Source organism: Ascaphus truei, chromosome 6 (assembly GCF_040206685.1).
Source record: "Ascaphus truei isolate aAscTru1 chromosome 6, aAscTru1.hap1, whole genome shotgun sequence".
Lineage (NCBI taxonomy): Eukaryota > Metazoa > Chordata > Amphibia > Anura > Ascaphidae > Ascaphus > Ascaphus truei.
The window spans coordinates 45,290,530-45,302,859 of record NC_134488.1 but is presented as its reverse complement, the minus strand read 5'-3'; the positions used below and the strand labels follow the sequence as shown (position 1 = coordinate 45,302,859).

The window sequence follows — 12,330 nt, the reverse complement described above, 5'->3', positions numbered from 1 at the left end:
TCTCTTCTCTGCCTGCTGTTTGGAGGGACGTGGAGTTCCCTCCTTGGACTCTGGCAGCTGGACTTAAGTATCATCATGGGACATTGACTAACTTGTGATAATTTGGTGTGTTTCACTTTAATATAGTTTTCACCCAGTCACACATTAATCCCAGCCCCTCACTTATTTTTCATAGGTTAGTGGCTAGCGCTGCTTCTGTTCTTCCTCCCTTTTCTTTGCTGCTCTCTGTATCCTCCAATATCAAGAGAGGTTCCAATGGGATTGTGAAATACTGCCACTGCTGCAGTTAATAACTATCCTCCTATGCTTCAGGCCTCAGCTCCCTCTCTCCCCTTCCCCCTCCCTTCCTCCTCACTCCCTCCCCCTGCCCCTTCTCTCCCTCCCCCTCCCTTTTCCCTCCCCCCTCCACTCCCTCCCGCCTCCTTCCCCTCTTCCCCTCCCTCCCCCCTCCCGCCTCCCTACCCCCTCCCTACCCCCTCCTCCTTCCTCCCCCCCTCCCTCTTCCTCCCCCCCTCCCCACCAAACTTTGTGAATTCCACCAGAGAGGAAAGCGTAATAACAAATTTCCACAAATATTTCATGAAATTTGTTGGCAAGTATATTAGCAAATTTTTGCAACTTTTTGCAGCATTTTGAATACTTTTGTGAATATTTATATAATGTAAATACATTGGAAAGTTAGCCATTTGTAGCTTGCACATAAAACAAGTAGCCTTCACTTCAACATTTTGGGAATTTGAAAACCTTAAAAGTTGCCGGAACATTTACATACAGAACTGGGGCAGGTACACTCATGTCTAATTATATTCCTAATGTACAATGACAAATCACAGTGACAAGAATTAAAGACCAAACTATTTGTCTCATAAACACAGCTGCTTTTTCCTCCTACCTGTAACTCCTCAACACATCTCATTCACAGGTGAATGTACGATCCACAGATCACCAGGTAACTAATAGCAAGAATTCAGGACCAAGGATACTCAAAGCAAAGCCAGAGGCAAAAGCTACAGAGAAGACTCCACAGGAAAGTAAGTACATAAACCGTTTACTATCCCAGCATTGTATGTACAGTCTAAGAACGTGACTGGATTATTACAGCTGCAGCGGCCGTTATTCGAACAAATCACGGCGCCGATTTTGTGTGCTCTGCTGTACTCCACGCAGCATGAACGCGGACAATCGCCCCAGGCACCCGCGCTTATTGCGATTGCTTTGTTTGAATTTCATGGATTTTGTTTCTTTGAGTGCAATGAAATGAATGAATTGTAATGTGTACAGAACTGTACTACTGTGTCAATTTCAGGTGTTTAAAAACCAGAACTCTAAAATGCCATTTTCTGCACTCGCCACACTCGTGTCTTTAGGCGGTACGGTTGGAAGACATTCCGCGTCATGACATCAGTATTCCGATGTACACAACGCGTGAAGTGTTTGAGTAACGGCCACTGCAGCTGTAGGTCAAATGTAGTTGATTTCCACTTTTTTTAAAAAGTGCATGCTTTAAATAATTGTTTAAATATTGAGATGGTAAAAGTGTTAGAGGGTTTTTATAATCTTTATCTAATGTCTTTTGGTAATAAGGATGCTAGTAAGCCCTCAATTTTCCAAGCAAATTGTAGATGTATTCATTATAATTATGATACCTTTAGTGGCACAGATAAACAATTGGCTGCTATGTTTTAATTCATTGAAGGACAGGAAATATTATTTCACACAACACTGCATTTCTTACCACAAGCTGGTAACAGTTTTACTTTAAGAGTTGAATCTAAGAGCATATTACATTTATAAGTTGTGGTTAAAACATTTTTGACCCAGTACATGGGATTGTATCATCCTATTAATGATGCAGTCATGGTTATTGGCATACAGTATGGTAAAGACAGTATGCATCTGTATACCTGTGTTACCCTCCCCACTCCCTCCTCACCCAACAGGTCATGTTTTGATGATATACCAGTTTCAGCAGAGGCGGCTCAATCAGAGGCCTCTGATTGAACAACTTGTGCTGAAGCATGGACTGATTGAGCCACCTGTGCTGAAGCAGGGATAGCCTGTAAACCTGACCTGTTTGGTGGGGGAAGGGGGGGGGGCATGAGGACTAGAGGTGAGTACTCCTGCCTTACTTAATCCCTGAGACACAAAGAGGTTGATTTACAAAAGTCTCCCAGCTGCAAAATGAGGGCAAAAATGGAGCCATATTCACCCCAAAATCTAATCCCATGGAAAGCAACTAGAGTTTTTCCGTGACTACATTTGGTGCAATTATTTACTGTAGCACAGACTCCCTCCCTCCTCCTCCCCCTCCTCCCCTCCCCCCTCGCCTCCTTCCCCTCCCTCCCCCCCTCCCCCTTCCTCCCCTCCTTCCCCTCCCTCCCCCCCTCCCCCTTCCTCCCCTCCTTCCTCCCCTCCTCCCTCCCCTCCTCCCTCCCCCTCCCCTCCTCCCTCCCCCCTCCCCTCCTCCCTCCCCCCTCCCCTCCTCCCTCCCCTCCTCCCTCCCCTCCTCCCTCTTCCTCCCCCCCTCCCCACCAAACTTTGTGAATTCCACCAGAGAGGAAAGCATAATAACAAATTTCCACAAATATTTCATGAAATTTGTTGGCAAGTATATTAGCAAATTTTATCAACTTTTTGCAGCATTTTGATGACTTTTGTGAATATTTATATAATGTAAATACATTGGAAAGTTACCTATTTGTAGCTTGCACATAAAACAAGTAGCCTTCACTTCAACATTTTGGGATTTTGAAAACCTTAAAAGTTGCCGGAACATTTACATACAGAACTGGGGCAGGTTCACTCATCTCTAATTATATTCCTAATGTACAGTGACAAATCACAGTGACAAGAATTAAAGACCAAACTATTTGTCTCATAAACACAGCTGCTTTTTCCTCCTACCTGTAACTCCTCAACACATCTCATTCACAGGTGAATGTACGATCCACAGATCACCAGGTAACTAATAGCAAGAATTCAGGACCAAGGATACTCAAAGCAAAGCCAGAGGCAAAAGCTACAGAGAAGACTCCACAGGAAAGTAAGTACATAAACCCTTTACTCTCCCAGCATTGTATGTACAGTCTAAGAACGTGACTGGATTATTACAGCTGCAGCGGCCGTTATTCGAACAAATCACGGAGCCGATTTTGTGTGCTCTGCTGTACTCCACGCAGCATGAACGCGGACAATCGCCCCAGGCACCCGCGCTTATTGCGAATGCTTTGTTTGAATTTCATGGATTTTGTTTCTTTGAGTGCAATGAAATGAATGAATTGTAATGTGTACAGAACTGTACTACTGTGTCAATTTCAGGTGTTTAAAAAACAGAACTCTAAAATGCCATTTTCTGCACTCGCCACACTCGTGTCTTTAGGCGGTACGGTTGGAAGACACCCCGCGTCACGACATCAGTATTCCGATGTACACAACGCGTGAAGTGTTTGAGTAACTGCCGCTGCAGCTGTAGGTCAAATGTAGTTGATTTGCACTTTTTTTTTTTTAAAGTGCATGCTTTAAATAATTGTTTAAATATTGAGATGGTAAAAGTGTTAGAGGGTTTTTATAATCTTTATCTAATGTCTTTTGGTAATAAGGATGCTAGTCTGCCCTCAATTTTCCAAGCAAATTGGAGATGTATTCATTATAATTATGATACCTTTAGCCGCACAGATAAACAATTGGCTGCTATGTTTTAATTAATTGAAGGACAGGAAATATTATTTCGCACAACACTGCATTTCTTACCACAAGCTGGTAACAGTTTTACTTTCAGAGGAGTTAAATCTAAGAGCGTATTACATGTATAAGTTGTGTTTAAAACATTTTTGACCCAGTACATGGGATTGTATCATCCTATTAATGATGCAGTCATGGTTATTGGCATACAGTATGGTAAAGACAGTATGCATCTGTATACCTGTGTTACCCTCCCCACTCCCTCCTCACCCAACAGGTCATGTTTTGATGATATACTAGCTTCAGCACAGGCGGCTCAATCAGAGGCCTCTGATTGAACAACTTGTGCTGAAGCAGGGACTGATTGAGCCACCTGTGCTGAAGCAGGGATAGCCTGTAAACCTGACCTGTTTGGTGGGGGGAGGGGCATGAGGACTGGAGGTGAGTACCCCTGCCTTACCTAATTTCTCAGACACAAAGAGGTTGATTTACAAAAGTCTCCCAGCTGCAAAATGAGAGCAAAAATGGAGCCATATTCACCCCAAAATCTAATCCCATGGAAAGCAATGAGAGTATTTCCGTGACTACATTTGGTGCAATTATTTACTGTAGCACAGACTTTGCCCCAGTTTTGAAAGTGAGAGGGTTTAATAACCCCTGAGGTCCTTTAGTTCCAGTGGAATTCCTTCCTGTGACAAACCTCGCCCCGTTTCTTTTGCACCAATCGTAAGCTGCCAGTCCTTTTCTCTGCATAATGTCTGATATGCGCATTGGTAATCTGGTCATTAAGGAATTACAGAATGAGTGTGGCCAGGTGGGTGGGTATTTTGCACCCACCTGGTTTACAGGACGTTGTAATGAGAGTGAACATAGTTTAAAATAGCAGCAGCATCTTCTAACCAAATGTATTCATCTGTCTCCTAAAAAGCAGTTCTAAATCATTTAAATTGTCATCTATATGATGTTTAAAGAAGCAAAACATGTCAAATTTTATGTTTTGTTTTTAAATAAATCAGTTCTGTACTATTAGATACTAGTGACTGTTGTTTTTTATTATTATTTTTATTAAAATTTTAATGCCATTTTTAATGAGTTTTAAGTCATCCCCAGCAGTGCAAGACCTTTCCAACACTTTCCTGTTTGAGATAATTTGCTGCCACTGTTCCCAGCAGTTTGAGCTGCAAACTGTAACAATAGATAACGTTAATTTAGTAATAGAAGGATGCATTGTAGCTGCTGAGTTAGGCTGCAGCCCCAGTCCTCCCTGCTGCCCGCGCTCCTGGCACATGGCGGCGCGGGCAGAGACTACAGCCGCGATCGGCGGTCTGTAGGGGAGAGCTAGGGGAGTGTGGGGGATCAGGGCCATGATGGGGGGCGTGGCCATGATGGGGAATATCTGCCCTGACATTGGCTGCGCACCGCCACGTGACCGCGCTGTGGCACAGGAAGACAAGATTCTTGCCTTCCCTGCCAGCGTACACGTCACAGCGCTTTGAGCGCCCACACACAGCCACTGAGGGCTGTGCTGTGGTGTGTGGCGCGCGCCGCCGTCACCACCAGGGACTCAGCCTTACACTGACCGAAGTAGCCATTATGTTAGGCACACAAGCAGGATTGTTACAGATTTATAACAGGAGAACCAAACGATCGCCAGCGTAGGTAATGGTGTCGAATGATACATTGTCGCAGGCCTTACATATACAAATTTAAAAAAAGTTGGAAAGTATTATTTCTGCTTTACCAAAAATCCCATTGGCCTCCTTCCCCCCAATCCCGAGATGAAGGTTTTTTTCTGTACGTATAAAGTGTAGGACTGGACCGAAAAAGGACATGTTCCTCACACGCTGCATGACTAACAGGGCAGGAGAGAACATTGTGCTCCAGTGTAAAAACATCACACCCCTCATCCTATAGAAAAAACCCTCCTCACCCGGCACAGGAGGAGTTTACATGCGATAGTATTTACATGGCAGTGCTCTGTCCTTGTTACCTTGTCAGGGTGCTGGATCCGTGCAGGATGGGTGTTGGTAACGCAATGATGGGACCGTCAGGAACTTTATTCATACAAACAGGAGCTTTAATAACCGCCTGGGATAAAGGCTCAGTCACAACATACAATGTGTACAGTCTTTCTTCTCTCAACTGTTACTACCATTTCTTTTGTCTTCTCTAGCTACTCCAATCTCAGCCCACTAGGGAGGCGCTGTGGCTGTAGTCACCATGAGTTACCTAACTGATCCATTTCCTTTGTAGTGTCCGGGGCACTCCGTCCCTTTAGGGGGCCATCTGGGCCTTGTGCTATCTCACTTCTTACTGTCCTCAGTATTGGGTACGGAATGCCACCTTGTGGCCTTCTGGGTGAGAGTTTGCTGGCGACACTCTGGTCGGGCTGATCAAGGTCTCGGTTTGGGGATCCCCTGACTAGGCATAGACTTTCCCCATATACAATAGGATAGTAGGTATGAGCCATTTCTATGGGGGAGGCACTGTCCCTAACTTCAAAACAAGAAAGGGGATCCATGCCCTATTAAAGGATCATCCACTGATTGAGTCACCTGTGCTGATGCAGGGATATCTTCAAAACATGATCTGTTGGTGGCCCTTGAGGACTGAAGTTGGCCACACTTGCCACAGCAGTTAATTGCATGTAACTGGACTTTTACTGCATCTTTTCTAGGTTTTGAATTGTATTTCACACAGCTGGAAATGAAGCACAGAACAATTGTCGCTGCTTTTTTAGTCTTTATAACACTACTGAGTTTTATGCTTCACCGCAAGATGGTCAAGGTATGGCTCCTTTCTTTCCTATCTTATATTTGTAATCCTCAGTGGAGTTGCACATAGATTCAGCCTTCCCTGGGGTGGTATTTCTGTGGCTCTTCCTCATATAAGAGGTCACTGGGGAGTATCAGCAGTTATATTACCATTAGCCAATGACCAGCATGTTGGGAAGGTTTGCGGAGAGGGCAGTCATTTGCATCCAGTTGTATAATAAAGGGGAATACAAGCTTCCTTTATTCTCAGTGTGTCGCCAGAAGCATCAGCAATTATTTCAGACATATATTTTGGCACGCAGAAACAAGAAGTCATCTGCCAATTTGAACAAGGTGTTAACCCTAAAAGAACAAAATAGCTTGCTTGTGTAGTGGTAAGGGCCTGATGTACAGACACAGAAAAAAATGAAGATGCTGTTCTCATGAGATGAACCTCTGGAATGAAATGCTGAGATATGGACAGGTACTCGGTGTGGCATTCTGGTTCAGAACCTAACACTTGGAATAGTGAAGGAAATATAAACACATAGTCCAGAATCCGGAGCCAGTGAAAACACTCTTTGAATACGCGAAGACCAATAATAATGATAAGCTGTGACCATATAAATCAAAAATGGACTCACTTGAATTTTGACATGTCCATGTGAAGAGACCCTTTCCCAAGGTTCGCAGTGTGCATCCGTAGACAGTAGATAGATGAATAAAGCGAGGATAACAGAGATCTACTTGTAGACATCAAAACAATGAAAAAATAAGATCCTGATCCGCTCTCTCATCATCATCTATCCCCCTCCACCTCATCCCCATCATCAGCTCCACCTCATCCTCATCCTCATCACCATCATCATCAGCTCACTCACCAGCTCTCTCTCCCAAGCTCTCTCTCTCTCCCCAGCTCCCTCTCCCCAGCTCCCTCTCCCCAGCTCCCTCTCCCCAGCTCCCTCTCTCTCTCTCTCTGCCCCTCAACTCCCTCTCCCACCCTCAGCTCTATCCCACCCTCAGCTCTCTCTCACCCCCTCACACTCCCTCTCCCTCCATCCATCTCTCTTCCTCCATTTCACTTCCTCCCTCTCCCTCCCTCTCTCCCTCCCTCACCCTCCATCTCCCCCTCCCTGCCCCTCCCTCCCTCTCTTTCCCTCCATCCCTCTCTCCCTCCCTCTCCCTCCCTTGATCTCTCTCCTATCTCCCTCTCTCCCTCCCCATCTCCCTCTCTCCCTCTCTTTCTCTCATCCTCCCCCTCACTCCTGCTTCCACTCCCGCTTCCACTCCCGCTTCCACTCCCTCCCCCTCTCCCCCCCCTCATTCTCTCTCCCCTCCATCTCACCCACTCCTCCATCTCCCCCACTCCTCCATCTCCCCCACTCCTCCCTCTCTCCCTCTGTCCCTCTGTCCCTCTCTCTCCCTCTCCCCCTCTCCCACCCTCAATCTCCCCCACTGCCTCCCCCTCCCTGCCCGTCCCTCCCTCTCTTTCCCTCTCTCTCTCTCTCCCCCTCTCTCCCCCTCCCTCTTCCTGTCCCTCTCCCCTCCCTCTACCCCTCTCACCCTCTCTCTCCCTCCCTTGATCTCTCTCCTATCCCCTCTCCCTCTCATCCGCCCCCTCACTCCCACTTCCACTCCCTCCCTCTGCCTAATCTCCCCCACTCCCCTCCCTCTCTTTCCCTCCCTCTAACTCCATCTCTCTCTCTCTCTCTCTCTCTCGCCCTCACCCTCCATCTCCATCTCCCCCACTGCCTCCCCCTCTCTTTCCATCCATCTCTCTTCCCCTCCTCTTGCCCCCACTCTCCCACTCCCTCTTCCTGTCTCTCTGCCCTCCTTTTACCCCCCTCTCCCCCTCTCCCCCTCTCCCCCTCTCCCCCTCTCTCTCTCTGTCTTTCTCTCTCTCTCTCTCTCTCTCTCATCATAAACGTAGCGCCATTATATGTAAATATTTCCATTTGAGTGAAGTGAGTGTGACATATTTTACCAGCTTTAATTGCATTATTTATTTATTTATAAAATATTTTACCAGGAAGTAATACATTGAGAGTTACCTCTCGTTTTCAAGTAATATACATACATAGTGTGTGTGTTACTTTATTGCAAAGCAGACATCAGGACTCCGGGAAACAAGTTTCGATCTCATTGACCCTTTGTTGAGTGTAACAAAGCGTCATTATGATCTGAGCGTCTCTTGATCGCTGTTTGCACTAAATGTACATTTCTCAGTCGGTGCTGTGGACTCTTGCCATCTGTATGATCTGGGCACATTCTTGGAGTTTGGATGGCACTTCCTCACCCTACGGGCACCTGATACTTTTCACTAGATTTACTAATTATACTTTTGCATTTTATTTTCGTTCATGTTACAATTTTGAAGCTGTTCCACATTTGTGTTAAGCTTTTCCACATTTGTGTGTGTGTGTGTGTGTCTGTATGTGTATGTATGTGTGTCGTCTACTACTATTGCCTAACTACCTGTAGTAGGCTATTAATATTACGTTACATACAAATGTTCACATACCATTTATATAATATCTGTAAAATGTTGAGGATTGTTAATTGTTTAAAGAAAATAAGTGAACAAAGTTCAATGATAGTGCTCTAAAGACCTTGGTAGTTGCATATGTGATAATGCAATGGACTCTTGATTGAAGAATAGTAATAGGCTGGGTCAAGGTATATAAGTGAGCAGCGAGGTATATATGGGTGAGCGTATGTGTCTGTGACCGAAATAAAATGTCTTGGTGAGTGTGGGTAATGGAGATATATGAGCCCCACCCCCTCACTGTCAATATGGACTAGGTCTGACAACCGACTAATAACACCGATAAAATACCTCAAAGTACAAATAAAGTACCAACTCACGTGACCATGCCCATAATGCCTTCCAAGATGCGTGCTTCTGCGGGTAGATAGAAGATATGGTAGCCACGAATGCAGGTGATGCAGCGCACAGCAAAGGAACAGGATTCCACGGAACAGCAGCAGTAAAATTAAAGTCCTTTATTGTAACTTCATGGTGCAGACAGGAATGGGTGCAAAAAAACCTCCTTCTCTTACGCGTTTCACGCCTGTGTGGCGCTTCGTCAGTGTATGATGTGCATGTGTATATGGTCTGTGTGTTTAAGGTGTGTGTGTGTGTGTGTGTGTGAGGCCATGATTATAGTAGCAGCGACGAAGCAAACGGTGCAACAACAGACCTCTTCTCTATGAGGCCACCCATAAAGCACGCGACCGCCACAGCGATTCTCAGACAGACAAACAATTCTGTGTTGTCGGGCGCCGGCTGGGTCACGTTCAGCCAAAGAGGGCGAACCGGTCACCTGACCTCAAGGCCACGCCTCCCCACCACGCGCGACATCGCAATTGCATAGTGCATGTTTCATACGTGCAACAGGCGTGTGTGACATCATGTGCTCCGTTGCGCGCTGCGCCACAATAATCGCGGTCTAAGAGATCGTACACGCTCCACAGCACAGAAATATACCAACAATTTTAATATAAAGGAGTACCAATTGCACTCACAAATGAAGCCAATTTAAAAGCAGTGTGGACAGACCATATAGTCCCCAGCCAGCTCCAGTATATCCAGAAGTCCGGTCACAGCGTCTTCCTATGAATGATGGGCCAGAAACCTCCCTCCAAGCAGGAGGAATCAAACACATCCTACGTTAAACTATGCTAAACTGTTAATACGATTAGAATGTATTTATTTATTTTTAAATGTTTTACAAGGAAGTAATACATTGAGAGTTACCTCTCGTTTTCAATTATGTCCTGGACATAGTTAATATGACAAATAATACATGGTTACAAATACAGTTACATAAATGAACAGGGTATACATTATATACAAGACATTGCATGCACAGTTAGAGAGTATATTATAGGCTTATGTAACAGTTACAGACCAGATTAAAATGTGAGACAGCCTTAGTTTTGAAAGAACTTAAACTGGTGGTGGATGTGAGAGTCTCCAGTAGGTTGTTCCTGTTTTGGGGTGCACGGTAAGAGAAGGAGGAGCGGCCGGATACTTTGTTGAGCCTTGGGACCATGAACATTCTTTTGGAGTCAGATCTCAGATGATACGTGCTGCATGTGGTAGGGGTGAGGAGCTTGTTCAGATAGGTGGGTAGCTTGACCAGAAAGTATTTGAAGGCAAGACAGGAAAGGTGAACTTTGCGCCTAGACTCGAGTGATGACCAATCTAGTTCTCTGAGCATTTCGCAGTTATGTGTGTTGTAGTTGCATTGGAGAATGAAATGACAAATTGAATTGTAGAGGGTGTCAAGTTTGCCAAGGTGGGTTTGGGGTGCCGAGCCACATACTATGTCTCCATAGTCGATAATTGGCATTAGTATCTGCTGTGCAATACGCTTTCTGACCAGCAGGCTTAGGGAGGATTTGTTCCTGTAAAGTACACCTAGTTTGGCATAGGTTTTGGATGTCAGGGCATCAATGTGCATTCCGAATGTTAAGTGGGAGTCAAACCATATGCCCGGGTATTTAAAACTAGTAACAGGAGTTAGGGTGGTGTTAGCGTTGGTTCTGATCTGGAGCTCAGTCACTGGAAGCTTTAAAAATTTAGTCTTGGTAACAAATACCATTGTTACAGTCTTGTCAGTGTTTAAAAACAGTTTGTTTTGGGAAATCCAGTTTTCGAGTCTCAAAAAGTCAGACTGAATTACGTGTTCAAGGTCGGAGAGGCTATGGCTGTGTACATATAAGATTGTGTCATCTGCATACATGTGTATTGAAGCTTCCTTACAAGCTGTGGGAAGATCATTGATGAACACTGAGAAGAGTAGGGGCCCCAGAACAGAGCCTTGCGGGTCGCCACAGGTGATATCCAGGGGGTTGGAGATAGAGCCTGAGATGGACACATGTTGTGATCTACCTGATAGGTAGGACTGAAACCAGTTTAAAGCATGCTTCCCTATTCCAGAGCTCTGGAGTTTGTTAAGCAGGATAGCATGATCAACAGTATCAAAAGCCTTTGCAAAATCTAGGAATATTGCACAAGTGAGTTGACCACATTCCATTCCACACTGGATTTCATTGCAAACTTTTAGCTGGGTAGTTACGGTAGAGTGTTTGGGGCGAAAGCCAGATTGGAATTGGCTAGGGAAATTTGTCTTGGTATAGTAATCGCTTTGTTGGGAGTGGACACATTTTTCCATGACTTTGGATAGGGTTGGGAGAAGGGAGATTGGCCTGTAGTTTGAGACAGTGTTTTTGTCCCCACTTTTGAAGATTGGGACAACTCTAGCAGTTTTCCAGGTCTTAAGGATATGGCTTGCAGACAGGATAGAGTTGACTATGGAAGCAATAGGTTTGGCAAGTCTTAGGAACCTAGATTGTAGTAAGTCAGGTCCACATTGGCTGCTTAGTTTTAATGTGAGGAGCGCTTGTGTAATCTCGTCTTCGGATACTGGGCCAAATTGAAAATTGTGGGCAGTGTTGGGAGGGTGTGGGGTTATATAGGTACTCCCAGGATGAGATTCAGGTTTGTGGTTTGGGTTACGTTTCACTAATAAGTTAATAGCACACCCCACAAAGTAATCATTGAATGCATTTGCAATGTCGGTGGGGTTTGTCAGAGTAATATCCCGCTTAGTGATATTACTTGGCTGTTGATGGTTAGAAGGCTGGAATATGTTGTTGATAACCTTCCAGAAGTTAGCTGGGTTTGATGTATTCTGGAGGAGATTGTCAGAGTAATATTGTGCTTTTGCATGCCTTGTTTGCCTTGTGCACGTTTTCCGCAGGCATCTGTAATGATTGAGATCCTTGGTAGTGCCAGATACTTTGTGGCTTTTCCACAAGGCATCCCTGAACTAGTAGAGTGCTATAAGGTCAGGTGTAACCCATGGAAGGTGGGCACCCCGTACCCTTA

At 45.1% G+C, this 12,330-nt stretch overlaps 1 protein-coding gene across 2 annotated transcripts in view; it reads left to right on the top strand.

The window, feature by feature from the left end:
* Positions 1–853: 853 nt before the first annotated feature.
* The window catches only part of LOC142496962 (NXPE family member 2-like), a 34,859-nt gene continuing 23,382 nt past the window's right edge, over positions 854–12,330 (top strand). Inside the window, exons 1-3 of one of the 2 annotated variants that reach the window (XM_075604094.1) lie at positions 854–1,031; positions 2,935–3,043; positions 6,359–6,468. In XM_075604094.1, coding sequence (XP_075460209.1) covers positions 6,388–6,468 — 81 coding nt within the window. In that variant the 5' untranslated portion in view covers positions 854–1,031; positions 2,935–3,043; positions 6,359–6,387. Of the gene's footprint in view, positions 1,032–2,873; positions 3,044–6,358; positions 6,469–12,330 lie in introns of those variants that run through there. The other variant, XM_075604093.1, reaches the window with a different exon arrangement.